The 26,322-nt window shown below is 37.1% G+C and overlaps 2 protein-coding genes across 2 annotated transcripts in view; one reads left to right on the top strand and one right to left on the bottom strand.

Moving 5' to 3' along the window:
- Positions 1–26,322, top strand: part of LOC112051338 (uncharacterized) — a 167,222-nt gene that overhangs the window by 112,248 nt on the left and 28,652 nt on the right. The window lies entirely within an intron of this gene.
- Positions 364–18,392, bottom strand: LOC112051340 (15-hydroxyprostaglandin dehydrogenase [NAD(+)]-like). The gene is made up of 6 exons (XM_024089941.2): positions 18,377–18,392; positions 17,427–17,628; positions 15,693–15,926; positions 12,861–13,040; positions 12,166–12,305; positions 364–9,143 (listed from the first exon to the last, which is right to left on the bottom strand). Exons 2-6 carry the CDS (start codon positions 17,544–17,546, stop codon positions 8,999–9,001), a joined length of 819 nt encoding a protein of 272 aa, XP_023945709.2. The 5' UTR covers positions 17,547–17,628; positions 18,377–18,392; the 3' UTR covers positions 364–8,998.

The following is a 26,322-nucleotide window of genomic DNA, read 5'->3' as shown; positions in this document are numbered from 1 at the left end:
GATATGCACAAATAACTATAATTTAGGATACATGTATAGTATCGTCATAAACAGACTATTTAAACATCCTACTACAAGGCCAGTGAAGAAGCTGAAGTAGCAATGGGCAGGGCACACAGGTCGAAGTATCGATGGACGTTGGGGCTCCAAGGTGCTGGAATGCCGACCCCGCACCGCAGTGGTTGACCCCCACTAGGTGGACCAAAGACGTCAAGCGGGTTGCAGCGAGCCGCTGGATGCAGGCGGCTCGAGACCATTTTGTTTGAAAATCCATGCAAGAGGCTTATGTCTAGCATGTGTCTTTCGGCTGTTAATGATGATGAAAATATTAAAAAAATCATTTAAATAAATAAATAAAAAACCTTTTATTATTTCTCATTTACATATTATAATTATTTTAATACTTTTTATACAAAACAAAGTAGGTAACACTTTAATACTTAGTACATTTTCCGCAATATATCTTTTTATTAATAATTTTTAATATTATTTGTGTCAATTTGTTTTTCCGTTTGTATTTGTGGTGTACAATATTTCTAAATAATTGAATCGGCAATTTGTTATGATGGTATATTATTTATGCTTATAATGTTATATTATATGTTATTTTTCCTTAATATCTCATTTAAAAAATTTAAAATTCATTTACTTTACATAAATAATTAAAGAGCATTAAAAACACTATTTCCGTGAACAATGCTCAGAAATCGAAGCACCAGCGACGTTACATAATCAAAACATTATATTACAGACTACAAGCCCTTGAACAAAAATTACCTGTGAAATGAACCACGTGAATAACACTTAGAAGGCTGTTACTTTATCAGAAAATAACACTATGCCGTATTTTCTGAGCGGTACAGTGTTGAGTACGCGAGTGAATGGAATTTCTCAGGTACAAATGATGAATTACGACTAATTATAATTGTACGGCTTTGTTATAGTGTTAAAGGTGATTAAAAATAAATGTCGAAAATCCTAGTGCAAACTTTTAACTGTCGACAATTGCAGAAGCAAAATAGGTCATTGTAATAAATGAATGCCGAATGTACGGCATTTGTGCAATGAGCCGTGATAGCCCAGTGGATATGACCTCTGCCTCCAATTCCGGAGGGTGTGGGTTCGAATCCGGTCCAGAGAATTTATTAATTCTCTGCCTGTGTGAAGTCTGCCAATCCGCATTGGGCCAGCGTGGTGGACTATTGGCCTAACCCCTCTCATTCTGAAAGGAGACTCGAGCTCAGCAGTGAGCCGTATATGGGTTGATAACGACGATTTGAGCAATTAGTTTTGTACACATTTACAGATACTTTACCCGTAAACGCCGTACATTTTTCCAGCGCAGAAGTCGAAAGATAAGAGTCGCAAGCCTTACTCTTCACTCGCATACTCACCTGTACTGGCAGAAATGTCGGCATAGTGCTCAGAGTTATTTTCTGATAAAGTAACAGCCTTCTAAGTATTATTCACGTGGTTCATTTCACAGGTAATTTTTATTCAAGGGCTTGTAGTCTATTACTACAAAAATTGGTTATAGATTTAATTCTATAAACAACCTAAATAATTAAGTTATAAGGCAATTTCTGCGTGAAATGTAAATGGAAACCAAAAGCAATTCCTAGAGCATAATTCCACTCTACTAGCGTATAATATAGATCGGTGCAATGCAAGCCACTAATAGAGAATGCTGCTCAACTTTTGGGAATATCTATCCGGGAATTTGCTTTGAACAATGAACTATTTTATATTCCAAACTCTCGGGATTCCACACTGGAATGCATCTAATAGTATATACCTGCCTAGCTAATATAATGTAAAGAATGTTTTAGCAATATAATAAAAATCTTAGCCGTTTTGAAGCGTTTCAAACTTTCACGCATATTGAAGTTTTCACAACTTCCTTTTAGAGTTCCGTAATCCACAATGAACCCTGATAGTTTTTTTTTATTTATTTAATTATTTTTTTGTAAATGCGAACAATGACAGCAGTAGAACCTATGTTTTTATACGTAAGTATCATCTTAATATATAAATGCGAAAGGTCATTTATCACGAAATCTCGAAAACCCTTGACGTACAAAGATGAAATTTGGTAGAGGGTAGTCTATAGTTATTAGGTATCCCTTATGAACGGATTTTGCGATAGGGCCGAATTAAAGAGGTCTAAGGACGGACGAAGTTACAGGCGTCCGCTAGTTTTATAGCAGAATTCTTTCAGAGCAGAAATACTACCTCAATATTATTATCGTCCTCGCAAAACGTGACAATTTAAATAATAATTTGTTATTTACGGTCGTCATACGTGCTGTTTGATAAAGGTTCTTTGGGAAAACAAACGAGCCAGGGGAGGGGATGGGGTCAAAGACAACATTTGCGCTGAAACGTATTTACTTACGTGGGGGAGTAATTTCAGCTAACTTTGTAATAAAGGGAGAATGAACGATTTTTATTGCTTTTTTTTTCTTTTACTACATTTCTTTTATGTGTCATTTCTGTTTTATATCCTCACTCAGTGTCGTAGTGAATTAATGTTGACACAGTAAAGTTTGGTCGTAATCGTATGCACGGACGTCCATTGCTGGACATTTATATGTTGTTTATTTATGAACCTTACAAGTCTTTACAAATAGTTAACTGACATTTTAAAAGTGCTTGTAGTGAGGGCCTAGTGGCTGTTTGATACTGTTACTATCGCGTTCACGTAAACGCGTATTTCTAAGGAATTGAAACAACGCCATCTAGTGGCAATACTGCACAACTGTTTAAATTCCATATAAATTTGCGTTTACGTCAACGCGATCGTAACAGTTTGAAAATATTGAAAACTCCCACTAGGCACACTGAGCCTACTTGACATAAATGAATTTTAAGTTATATAATAACCGCGATTTCGTCTACGTGCATTTTGATTTTTACGATGACCCCTGATGATGATGATTATTATTTGACATAAGACCTCGTACCTGCACAGATTGTAATTTTTATAACTTTTTATTTAAATTTTATATGTTTATTTATACATTTGCTATTGAATTTATTTTTTTGTTTTGTCAATAATTTTGTATTTGTAACATAAATTGTTGTATGCCATAAATGGCTCAAAACATTTGATTGTACGTGTTCTCTGCAAATAAAGAATTGAATTCAACTGAATTGAATAGAACCGACGACGTCATAACTCACAAATGACTAACTAGACTAAGCGGGTGATGGAGCGAACTATGCCTGGAGTTTCTCTGCGAGATCGAATCAGAAATGAGGATATTAGTAGTAAAACCAAAGTCACTGACATAGCTTAGCGAGTCGGGAAGCTGAAGTAGCGATTGGCAGCATATGGGTACTTATTTCGAAGAGTCGATCGACGTTGGGGTTCCAAGGTGCTGGAATGGAGACCTCGCACCGGATAACGCAGTGTTGGTCGTCTAGGTGGCCCGAAGATATCAAGCGGTTTGGATGGAGTCGCTGAATGCTGGCGGCTCAAGACCGTTTTATTTGGATGTCCATGCAAGAAGTCTATGTCCAGCAGTGGACGTCCATCATCTGTTAATGATAATGATTATGATAGGCTAAGCAACGAAGTCACTGATATAGCTCAACGAGTCGCGAAGGTGAAGTGGCAATGGTCAGGCCACATAGTTCGAAGAGCCGATAGACGTTAGGCTCCAAAGGTGCTGGAATGGAGACCCCGCACCGGAAAACGCAGTGTTAGTCGACTAGGTGGACCGAAGATATCAAGCGGGTTGGATAGAGCCGCTGGATGCTGGCGGCTCGAGTCCGTTTTATTTGGATGTCCATGCAAGAGGCCTATGTCCAGCAGTGGACGTCCATCGGCTGTTAATGATGATGATTATGATATAGGCTAAAAAATGAAGTCACTGATATAGCTCAGCGAGTCGCGAACCTGAAGTGGCAATGGACATGCCACATAGTTGGAAGAGCCGGTGGACGTTGGGCTTCCAAGGTGCTGGAATAGCGATCCCGCACCGGAAAGCGTAGTGTTTGTAAGTAGGTAATTTGATTTAGAACCTTTGGTGGGCAAAATAGAATCTCTATTTTTGGTATGCCCAATTGAATCGGTAACGAAATTGCCCTGGTACCATTATGTCTGCCTGAAACCTAATTATACTAAAAGCAATGACTGTTTAGTTGACGTCTGTATCGCTGGAATGGTTTGAAAATTGATGCAATTTTCAGGTCAACCGCGCCCCTAATGGACCGTTCTACGATTGGTATGAGTGTATTTTGGAATTGACAAATTCTGGTACTGTATAATTTCAAAATTCATTTATTTCAAGTAGGTTTAGTTTATAAGCACTTTTGAAAGTCTTTGAGTTTTTGTAAAGACTCTGCCGCTAGTTTTGCGGTAGGTTCTGCTGAGAGGAGCCGACAACGTTTGACGGCCTCCGTGGCGCAGTGGTATGCGCGGTAGATTTACAAGACGGAGGTCCTGGGTTCGATCCCCGGCTGGGCAGATTGAGATTTTCTTAATTTGTCCAGGTCTGACTGGTGGGAGGCTTCGGCCGTGGCTAGTTACCACCCTACCGGCAAAAACGTACCGCCAAGCGATTTAGCGTTCCGGTACGATGCTGTGTAGAAACCGAAAGGGGTGTGGATTTTCATCCTCCTCCTATCAAGTTAGCCCGCTTCCATCTTAGACTGCATCATCACTTACCATCAGGTGAGATTGTAGTCAAGGGCTAACTTGTAAAGAATAAAAAAAAAAAAAAAACAAGAAACCGGCAACAGTTGCTCTCTTCGATATTTCTGTCAACATTCAAAACTAAAAAGGAGTTTTTTTTTATACAAATGGTGTATTTGTGTTCTATAACCATAGAAACAATATGTATATTCAATGAGATAATCGAGACATGCAGTCGCGTGTCCATCCAAATTCGAAATAATGAGTGATCATTATTTACAAAATTTTCTTTTTTTTTTTAAAGAATATTTGCCATATCTTTTATCTTAAATATGATCAATAATCCTATTCCCCTCCAACTAGTCGGGAAATACTGTATTAGGAGTGGGTACGATAGTAGACCAACGGGGCGGGTATCGAACCATCACCCCTCGATGATGAGTCCGATCGCTATATTATTTATATTTATTTATTATTATAGCTATTGAGGCTATAAATATTATAGACATGCTAGCGATTATCTCATTGAATTTGGAAATACGAAGTCACTGGAATCGTTTAGGATTATGAATACATTTTTAAAATTAAAATATTCTTACGTCATCAACCCATATTCGGCTCACTGCTGAGCTCGAGTCTCCTCTCAGAATGAGAGGGGTTAGGCCAATAGTCCACCACGCTGGCCCAATGCGGATTGGCAGACTTCACACACGCAGAGAATTGAGATAATTCTCTCGTATGCAGGTTTCCTCACGATGTTTTCCTTCACCGATTGAGACACGTGATATTTAATTTCTTAAAATGCACACAACTGAAAAGTTGGAGGTGCATGCCCCGGACCGGATTCGAACCCACACCCTCCGGAATCGGAAGCAGAGGTCATATCCACTGGGCTATCACAGCTAAAAAAATATTCTTGCGTTGCGACAAAAGGCTTTAGCAAAGTATTTTCAAAAGCAAAACCTTTGTAATTTAATATCCGATAACGGTGGCCACGAATACATTATAGCACAACAAGTTCGTAAAGCCGATACCATTAAATAATACCGCAAGCTGTTTACCAAACAACAATCAAAATTCAATACAAAGTAACCATTATGTCAGATCGTAAAAGGGAATTGGAATGTCAGCAGTTTATTGATGGCGTATATATCCCTCATTGTGAGGTATCCAATTTCAATGGGGGAAGGCTCAAAATGTCTCATCAATAACAATTGTTTGGCTCAGCAAATATTAGGGGAGTGGTTAACGTTTACGCCGTCAGTGAAATATATGCCAGTTAACGCCCGATAAAATTTGCTTTTCATCCTATTTGTAAGGATATGAAACTGTTGCGCGCTCACTATTTCCTGCTAGAGACTGGCAAACCTCTTTAGCCTTGTACCTATACTAATCGTCGTCATCAACCCATATTCGGCTCACTGCTGAGCTCGAGTCTCCTCTCAGAATGAGAGGGGTAAGGCCAATAGTTCACCACGCTGGCCCAATGTGGATTGGCAGACTTCACACACGCAGAGAATTAAGATAATTCTCTGGTATGCAGGTTTCCTCACGATGTTTTCCTTCACCGATTGAGCCACGTGATATTTAATTTCTTAAAATGCACACAACTGAAAAGTTGGAGGTGCATGGCCCGGACCGGATTTGAACCCACACCCTCCGGAATCGGAGGCAGAGGTCATATACACTGGGCTATCACGGCTCTCCAACCTATACCTATACTAATACTAATATTATAAAGCTGAAGAGTTTCTTTGATTGAACGCACTAATCTCAGAAATTACTGGTCCGATTTGAAAAATTCTTTCAGTGCTAGATAGTCCATTTATCGAAGAAGGCTATAAGCTATATATTATCCCCGTATTCCTACGGGAACGGGAACCTCGCGTGTGAAATCGCGCGGCGTCAGCTAGTTGGTTTATAATTGGGAGGTTATGTATTTAAATCCTTAAATTTTTTGATTGATTTTTTTAGTAGGTAACTAGACACACACGGTTTCACTGGCATTGTTCCCGTTAACGGGGATAAAATATTTCCTATAGCACCCGAAGAATAAGAATGGAAGAGATTATACACTATCACCGGGGATAGTGTAGCATCCCAACACTGAAGGAATTCAATTTTTCATTCCTCTTTAGAATATATTTAGCAGGGGTACCTATAGATTAAGTTGACCGAACGAGAGACCGGAGGGCTATTCTAAAACGATGTTTTTATAACTAGACAGTATGAGTCTCGAATTCACCTCAATCTCTTTTTGTCTATAGATCACGTACTATAGAAGGATAGAAATAGTAAGATAGAGGTGAACTTGAATCTCGTCCTTGCAAGTTGTACAAAACATTAAAGAATGATGTGCAAAACTATAGATTGCCAAATTCGTTCGTAACACTCCCGATGGTCCGCGCAGGAAGAGGTGTCAATTCCCCGCGCGCACGACTTCATACCGGCGCAGTCCTTCCGTTTGCCCCGCGCGCATATCATGGGAGTGTCATTAAAGAACTTGTTATATATGTTACGCTCAAAGATCGAAACGCTCAGTGAGCGGAAAATTAGCTCACAACGCGTTGTGGTCACAGTAAAATATCCACATCGCGAAATTCAAGTTATACCTCTAATGAAAACGCGCAGGACGCGTTGTGGCAATCACAGAAAGAGCAAAGAGTGAAATTCGTATCGTGGCTCGACAGCCCACTACAGGGCCAGGCCTCCCTCCTTTTATGAGAGGGGATATGGAGCTTAAACCCACCACGCTGCTTCAAAGGCCCTGTACAAATATTTCATAGTAATCATGTCCATTTTCACCATCAATATTGGATGAACAAGGCAGTTATTTTTCGTTAATATGCACGTTTAATAAAAGTTTCTTCCGCCTTGTCGAGTCGATCAACACATAATCGAGCTATAAACTGTTTATATTGGTAATTCGAGGCTCGACGTTGTTGATCCATTCTATTAAGCGTTAAATGGATCACGCATGAGTTTGATAGCTAGGGGAGCACACAACCACAAAGAAAAAAGAACGACGTATTGCACAATCACTGTTATAATCTTAATATGAACGTGTGTGATAAATAGCCAAAATGTCTAACATAATAGTTTAACTGGCGAGCAAGAGGGTATTAATATAATAAAAATCGTTACAGAGGAAAAAAACTAATTTAATATAATTTCTACGTAGGTATAACTTATTACAATTTGTAGCATAAATATTCCTGCGCTAATCGAGCCGTTAGGAATCAGTCGGGATGATGGTAAGAGACCTGATGGATTGACGCTGGTTCCCTGGGGAATGGGGCGGGCCCTAATGTGGGACGCTACATGCGTCGACACATTAGCACCGTGTCATATCAGGGAGACAGAATCAAGACCGGGAGCCGCAGCAGAAAAAGCTGAAACCGGTAAGTGGCTCAAGTTTGCCTCTCTGACAGAGAGTTACATATTTGTACCTTTTGCCGTGGAGACCCTTGGGCCATGGAGTCGCAGTGCCAAAAAATTTTTCCGTACCATTTCACCGCGGCTAGTTGCCTCGACTGGTGACAGAAGAGCTGGCTCATTTTTTGCGCAAAGGATCAGCCTGGCTGTCCAGCGCGGAAATGCAGCCAGTATTCTTGCCACCATTCCACGTGGGCATGATTTGTATAGTTATTAGGATAAGTTAGCTTAAGTTCCTTATTGTATTCATTTGTACCTAATACTAACAAAATATAAAAACAATTTAGTTATGTACTTATGGCTAAAAAAATATATACGAGTAAACATTTAAATATATTTTTATTGGTAATAGTACGTAGAAACCTACATCTAACAACATTTGGAATGTCTGTAACCCTAAATAAAGCGGTGCAAAACAAAAATAAATCAGTTTTTTTTTCAATTTTCGATTTTTTTGGTTGTGCTTTTACATTTTCCTTATTACCTTTTTTTCTAAACAAAATATAAAAAAAAAAACTGTTATTTTTACACTTATATAAATTTTGAGCGGGACTAACTAACAATACTTAAATATTTTTTTAGTTGGCATAAAAAGAACACTGCAAGAAGTTGGAATGCAAATATGACCTTATTTTAAATATACATTTTCGTAGGTATTTTCCATTAGACGTAAAAACAGCTAAAACTGACACGAGCTTTAGTTTCCACCCACCCTTAATCATAAGCTTATTTGTACTACGGGTCGTATTTTTTTTATTCTTTACCTTGACTACAATCTCACCTGATGGTAAGTGATGATGCAGTCTAAGATGGAAGCGGGCTAACTTGTTTTGTTGTATTAAAGTAAGATTATAGTAGACATACCGACAAAATCACGAGAGGTTTAGCAGTGTCTACACGACGTCAGTATTCTATACAAAGCAATCAAATCGCTGTGGCCACACTACGAAAGCCCTCTCTCACAGTGCTAGTGACGTCACTAGCGGGTTCGTCGTCAGCGATTATCCAGGTAGATCCACTCTCGGCCCGTCTAATTACGAACATTATGCCGCTCACCGCTGACGTTACCCTGAAAATAAAACGGTGGAGCGTTTAATTTGATTGACTGTACTTCCAACTTATTGTTATGCAAATTACTTTGGCTTTGAATAAACGATTGTTGTTTTAGGTCTTATGCAGAGTAAAGAAATATAGAGTGTTGTATTTGTAACTCGGACGTATCTTTGAAATTGTACGTAAACATGTGATAGGGCTGCCCGCCTACAGCATTTTAATTACATTTGCCAATTTTCCATTTAGTTTTGTGATTGTAAATATATTTTTTTATATATACAATAAACATATATTTGTTTTCTTTACAAGTTAGCCCTTGATTACAATCTCACGTGATGGTAAGTGATATTCATATTCATTTATTTGTTGAGAATACACAGATAATTATGCAGTTGACCATTTCTGGCGTACAACAAAATATAATTAAATTAAATTAAACTTAAATTGTGAAGGTACCTATGTTCAGAAATTATATTTTAAATGTCAAATATAAAATTAATTGCATATCAAAATAAAATATAATAATATAATAATTATATGTAATCTAAGATGGAAGCGGGCTAACTTGTTAGAAGGTTGTTAGTAGTTATAAATAAAAAATGTGTAAATCGCAGTAAAATAGTAAGGGTTCAACAAAAATGCGTGTTGTTTTTTGATTGGTAGGTTTAATTAAAAACCCATGTTTATGATTGAACTAGCTAACGTCCGCGACTTCGTCCGCGTGACCGCGTGAATTTCGATGAAAATTTTCAACCCCTATTTCGCCGCCTCCTGTTAATATTTTAGCATGTTTTATATATGTTACTATTAAATTGTAAGATACGCTAGTTTATAATCTCACTCGCAATATTGTAATCTGTCGCAATATTGTGAACTGAACTATATTGATTACAATATTTTAACGTGGTATTTTTCAATTTATTATAATCTATCGAAGTGAAACCTCGACTGTTGTAGATATGTTTCAACATCACAACCTTGAGCCATCTTTAAGCAGCAATTCTGCGACTACTTCAATGTCATTATAGTAACCACTGCTGTTACTTTTTATACTATTTGATAGTCCTTAAGAGAGACTTAAGTTCAGCAGTGACGTCCATCAACTGTTAATAATGATGATGATAACCACTTAATGGCCGCGTGGCGCAGTAGGTAGTGACCCTGCTTTCTGCATCCACGGCCGTGGGTTCGATTCCCACAACTGGAAAATATTTGTGTGATGAGCATGAGTGTTTTCCAGTGTCTGTGTGAATTTATACATTGTATAAGTATTTATATGTAGTATATAATTGTATAATAATATTATAATATCAACTATCTTAGCACCTATAACACAAGCTACTCTGTATGCTTACTTTAAGGCTAGATAGTGATGTGTATTGTTTAAGTATATTTATTTATTTATTTAATGGTAGGGGTCTACTGCGCTCTCCAGTGCGGAATTAGTCCATCACCTAAAGACCCCAACGTCCATTGGTTCTTCGAAATATGTGATACTATACCGATAAGACTTTTTGGTCTGGTTCATATAATACTTATACTTTATTACATATAAGGATCTAGTCATTTCTGATTCGATGACGCAAAGAGAAGCAGAAAAAACAAGCATAGTACTTATCTATATGTGACTTGGACTTTTCGTAAAAGGCCCCATAGGTAACGACAAGTATTTTCGTCTAAACCTATTGAATTTTATAGTTTAAGCTAGTTCTGCCTTGATGTCTAGCTTCGTACGTAATATTGATCTCTGCATCCTATGTCACCCACAATCTCCGAATAATTCGCCTTCGGCGTATTACGAACGGATTCAATTTCGCAAATGTGTCTGTCCACAAAATATGGAAATTGAAACATTTCGTCTGTGATACTTATGTGATCTGTCTTATTTATCTATTTCATAAACTTTATATAATATAAATCATTTTAGTAGACTCAGAAGTGATTACTATAAGATAAGTAATGTCGAACAAAGGTTCACAACGAATGAGTGAAGTCACGCACTTGTGAACGTTGTGTGTAGAGTTAAAGGCGCCTTTGACTGTTAACAGACACTCCCCTTTTCCACTCAAGTCACTCTTCCCGCCTATCCACAACAAGATATCTATATACACAACAAGAGATGTGGACGGCTCGAATGCGAATGCGAATTAAGAAAATTCTCAGGTTTCCTCACTATATTTTTCCTTCTCCATTTGAGACACTTTATTATGTGTGATATTTATAAATCAAAAATATATAGCATATGTTTTTATTTCATAATGATAACAATCATCCAGTGTTTAAAGTAGCTAACAACTTAACAAGTTAGGACGTAAGAAATAAACGATGATATAACCATTTATATTTGTATAAGTAGCCGAAGATAAGTTGTTTTTATACCACAAGATTATTCTGTGAAGGTTATGGTTGCAACAATTTAATTCAACACAAACCCGCGTATCTCGCCTCGACAGCAAAAATATTTAATTTCGCAAATGTGTCTGTCTACCCGCAAAATATGGAAATAGCAATATTCCGACTACGATTCATGAATAATGCATGTTTAAACCATTTTGAGCTACCTTTGTAATACATCAAACTTTGCTGTATTGTTTAATTTGATGGAAAACTTTAATATCGGAATGTTTCATATATGCAACCTAAAATTCAATCGTTCTCGGAATAATTTTACCTAAAAGCGTTAGTTTTTAGCGCGACAATAGAGATAAGCTTGCATTTTTTGTTACATCTAAATACTACTACTATAACTTTTACCTACACATCGTTTCAACCGAATTTCGGACATTAAATGGGGAATGATTCAATTAATTTTTTTCTCTTTTTTTCCTCTATTCAATTCTAGTCAAAAATTCACACACACAAACACACATCACATCATAGACAATATCCGTGCAAAATTTTAGTAAAAAAAAAACAAAATCATACGTAACTTTCCACATAACCCACCACATTTTTACCCTATCACCCGGAACTTTCAACTTTCATTTTACAAGTCCTTTGAGAATGTTAAAGCACTTTGGAATTCATGCTAAGATTACCTCTGCTTTTCAGGGACTTGTGCAACTAAGCTGTTGGTATCGTGTCTCTCGAAGTTGTGCCTATGTAGCAATGCTGTGTCGGTTAAGCCCAGACATGCTGTTACTATGCGAACTTTGGTCTTTGAATATGACTGTTGAGTCTGAAATTGAAAGAGAACAATTTAAAACTTCATATTTTTGATTCGTAAGGTATATTCTAGTACATGAATAAATCAAAAATGTATATCTATAAAAAATATACAAATACAATGCAGCCAGTAGTCTTGCCACCATTCCACGTGGGCATGATTTGTATAGTTATTAGGATAAGTTAGCTTAAGTTCACTATTGTATACTTTTAAATTAAATAAAAAAAAATACAATTATTATCAAGGGTTCGTAAGGGTAAGGTAATATATAATGTTTTTTTTTATTTATTGTATAGTATTTTCAGTCTGGCAAGTTCGTTAATGACACTCCCATGATATCGACGATGGGGAGACTGCGCGGGTGTGAAATCGTGCGTGCGGGCAAGTGAGGTGCATCAGTCGTGGGTTTTTCATTCATCGCTACACGCCCCCCGGCCCGGCGCGGACCATCAGGAGTGTTACGAACAAAGTTGTCAAGCTATGTAGAAAGAGTGAGATAGAGATGAATTTGAAACGCATACTGGCGAGCTATTTAAACATTACTTTAAAAAATGTAAACGTACTTACCGCAATCTGGTTACTAAAATGTAGCACTGCAGCTTTCGTAGCCGCGAAAACAGGGAAATGTAAGTTTTCCTGAGGTTTCAGTGCTATCAACGATGAGACGTTCAACACGACTCCTCCGCTGCCACCTTTATCCACTGACATCACCTCTAGAGCCTTAAATGTACTGGTCACGGTTGCTGTCTGAAAATACCAGAAAGGTTTTTTTCTTTATTACATTACTAACTCCTTAGATCTCTTTATTCCAGCCCTTACAGTAGTATATCTGTAAAAATGGAGTAATTTCTCCCGCTTTCCCAACATTTCCCTTCACTGCTCTGCTCCTATTGGTTGTAGCGTGGTGAAAAGTATACTATAACCTGTCCAGGAGTATGAAGAATAATTGTACCAAGTTTCGTTAAAATCCGTTGAGTAGTTTTTGTTTCTATAACGAACATACTGACAGACAGACAAAAATTTTACTGATTGCATTTATGGCATCAGTATCGATCACTAATCAGCCCTGATAGTTATTTTGGAAATATATTTCATGTACAGAATTTACCTTTTTACAGATTTGTTGAAAGTGCAAGTGGAAGGACATAAGAGGAGAGGAAGACCAAAATAGAGATGGTTGGATTGTGTGATAGAGGACATGTGTGTAAAGAGAGTGGATGATGAGTTGACGAGTAATAGAGACGAATGGAGAAGATTGACATATTTTTCCGATCCCACTTAAGTGGGATAAGGGTAAGGAGATGATGATGACAGATTTATTATAAGTATAGATTTCTAAGCTAAGCGAATTAAATAAGATATAGGTCATATTTTAATTAATCGAACACTATTATGAAAGCAAATTTCACGTAGACAAAGTAGAGTAAATCAAGCGAGTTTCTGAATGCAAAGATTTTACAAAATTAACTACACTAGTCAGTAAAGTAATGGCGTGTACAATGTACATAATTTTGGAGGGTCGAAATGCTTCTACCAAATCGTAATGTTCAAGTTTATGTAACACAACAGTGCTCCAAGCTACGTGTACAAACAACGTAATTTATTAGCAAACTTCTTTATTGAACCACCGTACTCGATGTTGCCTAAGGGCGTATTCACATGGAAAGCAGGTTGCCTGCGTCAAACAACCAGCACTTCTCGGTACTGGAGCTTTAGCCACTTGGCACGTTAATTCTCTTTCTACTATCACAAACGCTTCGAAAATTACATTAATTCACATTACTATAGTTTGTTTCATATAGGATGGTGCGGGTGACAATTCGTTTCACTTTTGAAAGTGTGCCGCGATTCACGATAATAGTACGTATTATGAACGTCATACAGGCAAATGTTACCGTACCCATGCTATCTGAAAAGCACTTTACAGGCCCTGGTCTGCGCAGATAACCGCTTCATAAAGCAGCTAGCAGTCTGAGTAGCGTACATAACACAACACACAAACATTTTGTTCTATCATATATGTCACTAGTGCGTCTAAATTGAGGCTAACAAAAGTAGCTAATTGCCTTAATTTCACTGTCGCATAACAAACAACGAAATTTATTTAAACAAATAATATTTAGAAATTGTCTACAATGTCGAGATGTGTGTTCAGGAAGCGTAAAAATAAAAAACTATATTTATACATAAATATATAGTGTAAACACAAATTTGTATATGACACAAGTAAACTGAAAACTACGTACGGACAACCAGCGCTGACTATCTACGCGGACTAGCCCATAACCGCTGGTAGAACGGCGCAGGCAATTGCTTTCTGCGTGAATACGCCTTTATTCTTTATCGGTCCAATTACAGATTCGATTCGCAAACTTTGCTACCATTGATACACAAACCCCAAGATATACACAGTACAGGATATTGTGGTACGGATTGTTTACTAAGGTGTGCTACACACTAAGGCGTGTCAGTACAATCGATTCGGCAGTATTTGTTAAACAACATACCGGTACGAAGCAATTACTCCTTTGCTGCGAAATCTGGGTGGCGACGATCAACTAAACCGCCCCGCATACCTGATAGAACTTGATACTTGCGGACACAGATTAAAAAGATATAGAGCTATAGTTTGCATTTTGAGCCGCTACGACACCGTTCAAAAACGAATACATTCTCGAGTCAGTACGACACGAAGCGTCGCATCAGTATTTTTCAATATTATTCAAATGGCGTCTTACATTTTTAAATATTTAAAAAAAAAAAATATTTACAAAAACTAAAGAAATAAGAAGGAGTATTTTTAATTGGTAAGTGGGTTTGATTGATTATTATTCTATTAATTTACGTAATTGTTGATTAGTGTTACATTTTTAAATGCAAATTATGAAAAATGTTTGTAGGTACAAGCGGATATCAATGCGTGACGTCTGATTCTGATATTATTATGTATCTCAGTGTACTATTTAAACAATGAGTCACTACATCGATTTTCGTCGTATTTTTGTTTTTGTGATCATCTAATGTAGTTATTTCTACGAATTTACCTTGACTACGTCATTTTACATCAAGTGGCAATGATGTTTTGTTTTAACAATCGTCTAAATTGAATATTTCAACAAAATATCGTAAATATCAGTTTTTCGTTAAAATTTACTTGCTACTACCAATAACAGACTAATGTTACTTTACGTAAAATGACGATTATTGTGTCATTTCGTTGAAAACACAATGTTAGAAGCTAGCAAAAACGAAAATACGATGAAAAACGATGTAGTGATTGATTACTTGAGTGGTAGGTACACCGAGTTAAATAATAACCCAAAAATTTAAAAGTATAAACTATACTTTCAGTTTTATGTCTTTGTATACTCTCATACATACTCGTAGAAATGTACTTACAAAATTAACATCCACCATTCTCTTGTAGTCCCCCTCTGACATGACCGCTGCATTGTTCACCACCGCGTCGAGTCGTCTGTATTTGTCCAATACGAGTTTATACGCCGCTGAAAGTTGTCCTTCGTCTGAGATATCGCATTTTATGAACCTCGCTCTCAGGGCGCCGAACTTATTCAATAGTTCGCTCTCAAGGGCTCCCCCTTCGCGTTCCAACACGTCTAGGAAGGCGACGTGCTGTAATATGAAATTCGAACTTCAATTTATGAAGTTTTATGACACCTGCTTCCAACAAAATCTCGATGTTATTAGTTTCCTGAAGGTATTCGGAACGCTATTCAATAATGTATTCCGTTGCATGGATGACTTTATTCACGGCTTACACTATAGATATTTAAATTTACGTCCTTAGGAAATATCTTAGAATTTATTTAATGATTCACGGTACATGCAGATCATCAATAAGATCATCAACAATAAGTTTTATTTAATATAGTGTGAACTATGTGATATTAATTTTTTTGAATTGCTTTGTCAATTAATATTATACGAAATTATATTAAACTTATTCGTACCTACTTCCCATTTAATCTATATTTTATTTGTGAGCCTTTGTGAGGTTGTAAGGGGTAATATTTGGATCTACGGAACCAATTTTAAAAATTATTTTCCCTGTGACTAGTGAGTATCAGTTAATAATAGATAAGTAATTAACACGTTTCTGTCTTTTATGGAAATTGTGTAAATGTAAAATATAAATGTAACCTTTTGACAAAATAATCCATTTATCTAAATCTATATAATATTTACAATTTTATAATTAACTACCAACGATTACTAATTCAAAACGGATGGAATGATATTGATGAAATATTTTTTGCATCACTAAGTAGTTTAGATATTTACATTGACAAAGGCCCGGTTGGTGGTACTGATATTCGGTGAATTTTGAGTTTTATTTTGGACTAATAAAATTTCTAATCGTTTCACAAATGAAAATTTGAGGGCCTCCGTGGCGCAGTGGTATGCGCGGTAGATTTACAAGACGGAGGTCCTTTGTTGGCTGATTGAGGTTTTCTTAATTGGCCCAGGTCTGGTTGATGGGGCTGGCTGGGTTGCGGTAGTTTATGAAATGTTCCCGTGGCTCAGTCATCAGGCGGTGAGTCGGAACAACGTGGGGTTTTAGTCGGTTGAAGTCCGACATAACCTTCTTGCCTCCCCGTGGCGAGAAGGTATCCATGAGGATTTCCCCACGTTAAAAAAAAAAGGTCTGGTTGGTGGGAGGCTTAGACCGTGGCCAGTTATCACCCTAACGGCAAAGGCGTACCGCCAAACAATGTTGCTTTCCGACACGATTTCGTGTTCAAAACCGAAAGGAATGTGGATTTTCATCCTCATCCTAACAAGTTAGCCCGATTCCATCTTAGATTGCATCATCACTTGTAGTCAAGGGCTAACAAGGTGAGATTGTAGTCAAGGGCTAACTTGTAAAAAAAAACCTTTTACCTCTTCCAAATAAGTCCGCTTCCAACTTAAATTGCATCATCACTTAAAATCAGGTGTGATCACAGTCATTAACTTGTCAAAGAATAAAAAAAACAACGACTGTTGAGGACGTATTAGTACTACATATTACATACAGGACACCTTAGACTGATTCATGAGATATTGTGATGTTAATTCATCCAGTACAAGTGACAAGTTTCGATTGAAAAATACAGCAAAATTATTACATACCCTCGCATTCTGTGACAACAGTTCCTTGACTAGTCCAGCACCGATCCCAACCGCGCCTCCCGTCACCAAAATCACTTTTCCATCAACATCCATAAACTCTGGCAGTAGTTTAGCCGCCATATTGCAAACTATTCTATTGCCGGCACCGAATATTATCACAGACTTGTTATCACAAAATCCCGATGAAAACAATCAATCTTATCTATCACATAAAATAGGGTACACTCGTGTACTTAATTCCAGAACACAAGGTTGTGGAAACATACAGAATACTGTGATTCGTATAATCATAATATCATAGTACATTTTCTCTACGACTTCGCTCCCGTTTGTGTTATTATTTTTCAATACATTTAAAGCCGTCAGAAGGTTTGACATCCCTCGGGAACAGTACCTATTTTGTTGATAAAAATTCGTTTTTTTTATCAACAAAATGAGCGTTTTGTTGTGTTTTAAGTACTACTGATGTGTATACAAAACTTTATGATGGATTAAGTAGACAGACCGTTACTTAAAAACTTAACAAACTAACTTGCACATTTATATATTACTAACGGATGCCCGCAACCTCATCCGCGTGGAATTTAGTTTTTCACAAATCCCGCGGAAGCCTCTATGGCTTCCGGAATGAAAATGTTACCCCAGGTGCTCCAGAGTAAAATCTATTTCCATTCCAAATTTCAGCCAATTCGCTTCAGTAGCCGCAGCACAAAAGAAGAACAAACATACACACTTACACACACTTTCACACACACAAACTTTCGCCTTTATTATATATATTAGTTAACAAACAAACTTAACCGTTTGTTTGTTCGTTACAAGGATATTTGCAGTCCATATACTGAGAAAATAAACCAAACGCAAACGAAGTCGTGGGCGTCCTCCAGTCAGAAAATATAGGGAAGACGAAATCACGTTAAAAGATTAGTTACAAATCAATGCACTATAACACTTGATCAACAAAGAATGCTCGGCATTGACTGTCGAAGTGAAGTACGTAAGTTTGACGATATGAGGCTATCAGCTGATAAGACGGTCTGGTAAACGATTTTTTACGATCACTTTCCGATTAGTAAGTTAGGGTTCCTCTACATTGATGTATATCTCTGACAATGTATTTTAGTTAGTGTTGTGATAGAACTTACGAAAAGTACCATCATTGTCTTTATTGCCGACAAACAGTATTGCTGTTTTCAGAATAAAGAATGGTAACCGGTGTACTAGGACATGATGACTTGACATGAGTAGGTATTATGTTTTGCCTCAGAATGACTAATGCATCACGCACGGTTCCGCTTTATAATATCATGCTTTATGGATAAGGTTTATGCTGTTTTGTAAATGATAATTTACAATTTAACATCAGGCATAATTTTACTTCGATTGATATATTTTTGTATCGTAACCATCGATCGTAGATCGTTAGATGGGCCTCATAGCGACGCGAAATTGTCATTGGTTTCGCACATTGAGTACGTCATCACTCGTTACACATTTTTTTATATTCATATTGTAGCTTGTATTTTTACACATAATTAAGGGATTAAAATAAAATAAAACAGTAAATATTTTTTTAAGTCAACGTCCACTCAGCGCATGCGCTTGTTACGTACTATGATAAAATGTGCGTGCACATCTTTGGGTTATGACATAAAATTGTGCGTTATTTAGTATGGAGGGGCACATCTAACGACTTATATCGATGATCATAACCGTGTTCTACTGCGAATAAAATATTTGCAGTAGATTTTAACACATGGAATAAATTATAATATAATAATTGATGTCGTTATATCTGTATACACCCTTAAGTATATATTGGTGAACGTAATTATGTTTAAATACGTAGGTACTTTGACCGCGGCAACAAATTAGTGGCAATGATGTTTTCTTGTTTGTGTCTAAATATTTGCTTTGATATACAAATGGGATTGACGAACTTTAAACTTGTACATAAATAGGAAGGTTTTTGTATTTACTGATAATGATACTTTGATTTTTTTTTAACTTAAAAAAAAACAAAGTATCAATAAATTATGTATTAGATAGAAAGTTCCAGTTAAGACTTATTTGCGCTAGGCACTGGTAAGTCACAATGCCTTGGATCGATCAAATCAAAACCGTTCTAATTGGTTTGCTCATGGAAATCATCAGCATTATCAAGCCATATATGGACGCACTGCTGAGGTCGAGTCTCCACCTCAACCACGCTGGCAGAATGCGAATCGGCAGACTTAACATACGCAGAGAATTAAGAAAAGTCTCTGGTATGCCGGTTTCCTCACGATGTTATTCCTTCACCGTCTCAATTTAATGATATTTAATTTCTTTAAATTCACACAACTGAAAAGTTGGAGGTGCATGCCCCGGACCGGATCTCGGACGGACTCAAACCCACACCATCCGGAATAATCGGAGGTAGTAATCCACTAGGCTATCACGGCTGTGGAGTATGGAAATAATGGTGAAGTTTGCCACCATCCTTGATGTGACGACCACAAATACTCTGTTAAAAGGGAAACGACGATGAAATAAAAGAAAATCTTCTACTCAGATAAATTCCTTAATTAACTATCTACAGGTTACAGAGCTCTTTAGTAGTAGAAATCTTTTCAAATAATACGTTAAATTTCCTATAAAAGAATTGGTTCTATGGTCAGCTGGGAGCTCTGGCTGGTGGGAGGCTTTGGCCGTGGCTAGTTACCACCCTACCGACAAAGACGTAGCGCCAAGCGATTTAGCGTTCCAGTACGATGTTGTGTAGAAACCGAAATGGGGTGTGGATTTTCATCCTCCTCCTAACAAGTTAGCGCGCTTCCACCTTAGATTGCATTATCACTTACCATCAGGTGAGATTGTAGTCAATGGCTAACTTGTAAAGAATAAAAAAAGGTATAATCCAGTTATTCGATTTCAGCCGAGAACTGGATCCCGATCCACTTAAGCAGCGGGAATTGGCTGCAGTCACTATCGCTTTTGAAGAACACTTCAAAGCTTTACGAATCTTAGCAAAATGCTGATTCTTTTAGAATTGATATTTAATGCTCAAATTCTAGCTAGGCATGTCGGTATATTTTTAAACAATTTTGAAAATGTCCTGTTTTGTAATCGTAGTCGTATGTATATAAGAACACACAAATTGAAGCGGAATTTAACCTAGACTATGAGCAACATTATAGTCACGTCAACGAAAACATAACTCAAGAATATTCCGGAAGTCCTCAGAAACAGCTCCATATTAAGTTTCAGTTGAACTCATTCAGTAGTTTCAGAGTGATATGCTTGTTATTAACTTTCTTATATTTTTTTATTAGATTCATCATCATCATTAGCAAACCATATTCTGCTCACTGTTGAGCACGATTCTCCTCTTAGAATGAGATGGGTTAGGCTAATTCCACCACGAGAATCCTCCTTCATACACTCGTGCAATAAAAAATACCTACTCGTATTTCGGAACTTTTTTAATTCAAGAATGCTTTTTCGCCTATTTATAATTTTTAACCGACTTCAAAAAAGGGAGGAGGTTCTCGACTCATGATTTCGTCATTTATCCTCCTACGGTCCTATGGTCCTATTTCATTTTCATGAAAATCGGTGTTTGTGAAATCAAAATAACTTATTGGGTACACCATTGTGTTTAGAGCACAAATGTCCATGTGGGAAAGAGGTGAGTAAATTTGGAATCCACGGGCTTTCATGCCAAAGGAGTGGCGGTAGGCTATTTCGGCATGGCTCTCTTAATGACATAATAAAAAGGGCTCTTGCCACCATAAATATTCCTGCGCTAATCGAGCCGTTAGGAATCAGTCGGGATGATGGTAAGAGACCTGATGGATTGACGCTGGTTCCCTGGGAAATGTGGGACGCTACATGCGTCGACACATTAGCACCGTGTCATATCAGGGAGACAGAATCAAGACCGGGAGCCGCAGCAGAAAAAGCTGAAACCGGTAAGTGGCTCAAGTATGCCTCTCTGACAGAGAGTTACATATTTGTACCTTTTGCCGTGGAGACCCTTGGGCCATGGAGTCGCAGTGCCAAAAAATTTTTCCGTACTATTTCACCGCGGCTTGTTGCCTCGACTGGTGACAGAAGGGCTGGCTCATTTTTTGCGCAAACGATCAGCCTGGCTGTCCAGCGCGGAAATGCAGCCAGTATTCTTGCCACCATTCCACGTGGGCATGATTTGTATAGTTATTAGGATAAGTTAGCTTAAGTTCCTTATTGTATTCTTTCTCAATAAAAAAAAAAAATAACTGAAATACATCATAAATTTACTAATATAAGACGTATTATATTTACAAATTTTTGAGGTCTAATATAATTTTAGGAAATTACTATTTACAAATAGCTAGGAATACGAGTAGGTATACGTCGAGAAAATATTAATGAACGACGAACGTAGTAGTTTATTCGATCGAGACCCTTGATTGAAATATAACAAGTTGCCCGGGGACTATTTGGGACCTCACTAAATAATCGTCCTTTTTAAATAGATACTGGTCTTGGTTTCGGAGAAATTGTATTATAAGCTATAATGTAGATTAGAGTAAATAACTTGGGTGAGACCCAAGAGTATTTCATCATCATTTTTTCAAAAGTGTTTAAACTAATTATTTTTAGGAACCTTTGGATCGATTTGGTCTGCATGAACCAACGACTAGAATATATCGTTGGTTCATGCAGACCAAATTGACCTTTCTTCCAAGACATCAGAATTAGGAAAATGGTACTGTTAAAGTCATGGACTACAAGTTAAGCTGCCGGTCACGATCTGAGGGCCTAGTGGCAGTTTGATACTGTAACTATCGCGTAAACGTAAACGCGAATTTCTAAGACATTGAAAGAGTACCATCTAGTGGCACTACTGCACAACTGTTTCAATTTCATATAAATTCGCGTTTACGTTAACGTGATATTATCAGTATGAAAATATTGAAAACTCCCACTAGGCACAGTATCATTAACATATGATACTTATCATCCTAAGCCCGTTATAACCTACATTGCAGTGTGAAAGGCTTCAATTCCGAAAACTTCTGCAATAAAAAAAAGGTTGCCTTCGCCACCTAAATTGCAGTGCATTGTGGAAGTTCTAAACTCTAAATCTCTCCCATAAAAAGGGTCCCTAACCAAGCAGATCTTTAAAAATAGATAGATGATAATAGCTTGATGCATCAGACCACGAATATTTTGAATGAAAGCCAGGTGCAAAACAGTTGGAGTATAATACATGAAACATAAGTGAATTGAATAAAGGAGGCGCTAAAGGGACTAAAATTGTGTGAGACGTGTTCCGTCATATTCGCTCCGTTCGCTTGGAAAATACAATTTCCACGGAGATGTTTCTCGGAGTCTTTGATAAAATTTAAATGTGCACGAATAAGAGTGGCATTTCCATTTGAAGTCAAAAGGCTTGGTAATGCGAGAAGATAACTATTATATATGTACTGTACTATAGAAGTGATCGTTTACTTCTAAGTCTTGTTTTAGAAGAAGAACAATCTATGTGTCAGTCGTGTTTATTGCATGCTCTGGGAAGTGTTACTCTATATAGGCACAATGGGCGTGATAACTAAGTTTGAATATATTTATTTTTATGATACATTCGGGTAAATAGGGTCAATGTAAACAAATTTATACATAAAAAGCAAAGATTGTCTGGATATTTGCACAATAAATGACATTATAGAATTTCAAAATCTATTAAAAATCTTTTATCGTAATTAGATGAAAATTCATACAGATTTAGCTTCCTTACATTAAATGTGACCTTTTTTAATATTTGAACTATAAACATAAACGCACAACTAACAAGGATATTAGTAATTTTGTTTGATCACACTACAAATATAACAATCATTACTTTACCTACGACGTCATTAGTTCGTGCTATTTTGTATGGGGCGTTTTTCAGGGATCCGCGGCAGCGCCGCAAATCTGACCCTTTAAATCCCTGTAGCTCCTAAAGTAATGATTGCAGATACCCTGTTCCTTTTACAAAATTGCTTTACTATGAGCATACTCTTAATTTATATACAATTTAAAAAACTGTCATCATCCCTATTATAGTTATTACTTAGATCCGAGTTCACAGACTTTCATTTAAACGGCATTTACAGATCCGGCCTGTCAAATACTAAACGTAGTTCGAACGAGGAGCGTTGTATTCCTGTTCATCATATACTTTTTGACTCTGATTTGTAAACAGAGCGATTGAGAACGGCGAGTGAACGATTTATGAACAATTTATATTTATTATAACAGCATTGCCAAGTTTCGAGGATTTTTTGATGAATTAAGGTATGTTCTTTCTCAATTTGGTGAAATTCCGCTTCGATTTGTAGGTCTCCTTTGACAATGAGAGGGGTTAGGCCAATAGTCCACCACGCTGACCCAACGCGGATTGACAGACTTTAATTTAATTAAGAAAATTCAGAAAATTCTCTGGTATGCAGGTTTCCTCACGATGTTCTCCTTCACCGATATTTAATTCCTTAGAATGCATATGCATGCCCCGGACCAGATTCGAAGCCAGATTTGAAGCACCCTCGGGAATCGGAGGCAAAGGTCATATTCACTGGGATATCATGGATCTTATCACTGATACATGTATTAATAAGTCGTTGTTAAATTATAAATACAAGAACCATGATGAAAAGATGTCATGTTTTTTATAGAAACACCCTGAAAATTAAAAATATTAATAAATACACAGTTTTCCTGTCATGCTATGCACCTGGGCCAATGTTTGCAATAATAAGCAAGCTCCGAGCTGAAATATACTGTGAGCGTGGCTATGCGCCTATGAATAACTGATCTCTGTATAATGTCACGTCTAAAGCCTGAAATATCCTACATTTTGATTTTAGATTTTGCAACGAACATTTGACGTAAGGTTTTAGGTTTTATTTTTCACTAGCCGACGCCCGAGACTTCGTCCGCGTGAAACTTGATGTTAACTTTCAACTACCCCTATCCTATCCCTACCCTACCCTGCCCCTACCCTACCCCACCCCTACCCTAAAGATACAAGATTTTTATATAAAAAAATGGTTGTTGGGCCTCACTCGACATAGATAGGTATAGTCTGTTGCGGACTTTTTTGTAGATATTTATAAGATCTACAATTAATTAGAACATTTTATGGTTCTATCTTTTATAGTTTAGACTTACGGAACCCTATTTTTTCCAAAATAAAATTTAGCCTATGTTACTTGTGGATAGTGTAGCTTTTGAATGGTGAAAGAATTTTTAAAATCGGTCCAGTAGTTTTTGAGCCTATTCATTATAATCAAACAAACAAACATACAAACAAAGTTTTCCTTTATAATATTAATATAGAAGTATAGATTACTATTTTTTTAAAAATCATTTTTGAAAACGGTTTTTGTCAACGATATTTTATACTAAAGATAGGCACTAGCGTATTAAAACTGAGGCGGTCAAATGTAAGTACATAAATGTCTTAATTTCATCAGTCTTATCAAACAACGAAAGTTATTTAAACACATAATGTCTAAAAACGGTTTCAAATGTCGAGTTGTGTGTTTAGTAAGTGTAAAAATTGATCTATACTAATATTATAAAGCTTAAAAGTTTGTTTGTTTGAACGCGCTAATCTCAGGAACTACTGGTCCGATTTGAAAAATTCTTTTAGTGTTAGATAGCCCATTTATCGAGGAAGGCTAAATATTATCCCCGTTTTCCTACGGGAACGAGAACTACGCGGCATCAGCTAGTTATACATAAATATATAATGTAAGTCAACACAAAATTGTGCATGTGTGCGCTCAGTTGCTAAATTCGGATCACACACTCGGTGCGTGCGGGGAAGTGCAGCGCATCAGTCGTGGGTTTTTTCATTCATCGCTACACGCCCCCCCCGGCTCGCGCGGAACAGTGTTATGAAAGAAATCGCCAAGCTATAATTGACTGGGTTTTTTTTTGCGTATTGGGTTAAAATAAAACAACCCTGTAAAAATCAAATGCTATTTGAAATAATAATTATTCTATAACCAAAATTTTTACGCTTATTTACAGTGACTCTAAATGTGAAACGAATTTCCGACCGGATACCCAAACGTATACGATAAATAAACGCTTTCACAGAAGGGTGTTTTTGTATCGACACGGTCCACGGCATTTTGTTCAACGAACTATATTGAATTAGGTTTTTTGTATGCTCATGTTATCGCCGCGTTGGCCGCTTTTAAATTTACATGTTTTTAATAAATAGTGTAGGAAATAGTAGTCTGTGACGGGAATGACGTCGCTCGATCTCGTGCTGGCTTCAGTGTGGTCGTGGCGTTCGAGCCGTCCACATCTCTTGTTGTGTAATTCTTTATGGGTTACTTGGGATAGGCAAGGAGAGTGACTTGAGTGGAAAAGAGGAGTGTTAGATATCTGTCAAAGGATCCTTTAACCCTTCGTTCACAAGTGCGTGACTTCACTCAAGGTCATTCTCTGCCATTCTAGGGTCTTATTTTTGTTACAGTTTGATTTGTTAATTAAGTTGTCCTGACAAGTGTTGTGAATTAACCTTTGTTCGACAACCTTTCTTATATTTGTGATCACTTTTGAGTCCTAAAATACTTTTCGGCACTGACCGTAACTGAGCAAGAAGTTAAATGCAAATTTTCATTCACCACCATTTTGTTATAACGCCAAAAGAACTGATTTTTTATGACAATGTCAGCCCGCCTCCATCTTAGATTGCACCATCACTTACCAAGACGAGACTGTAGTCAAGAACTAACTTGTAGAGAATATAAAAAATAAACCACATCCTGTTATTAATGGTCGAAGGCTATAGACAATGTTCCAATAGTTCTTGGACCAAATGTGGAACCCTCGTAAGTTTAATTTGCAGTTTTCGACTAACATAATTATC

The sequence above is a fragment of the Bicyclus anynana genome, chromosome 5, assembly GCF_947172395.1.
Source record: "Bicyclus anynana chromosome 5, ilBicAnyn1.1, whole genome shotgun sequence".
In the NCBI taxonomy this organism is placed as follows: Eukaryota; Metazoa; Arthropoda; class Insecta; order Lepidoptera; family Nymphalidae; genus Bicyclus; species Bicyclus anynana.
This window is presented reverse-complemented; position numbering and strand designations above follow the sequence as displayed.

What these genes read in the sequence shown, in the direction of transcription:
- LOC112051340 (XM_024089941.2), bottom strand. Translation starts at nt 17,546, where the DNA reads ATGGCGGCTAAACTACTGCCAGAGTTTATGGATGTTGATGGAAAAGTG. An exon ending in GAATGGTGGATGTTAATTTT is followed by an intron (nt 13,041 to 15,692) that starts GTAAGTACATTT and finishes TGGTATTTTCAG; the next exon opens with ACAGCAACCGTGACCAGTAC. An exon ending in ATTTTAGTAACCAGATTGCG is followed by an intron (nt 12,306 to 12,860) that starts GTAAGTACGTTT and finishes TTTCAATTTCAG; the next exon opens with ACTCAACAGTCATATTCAAA.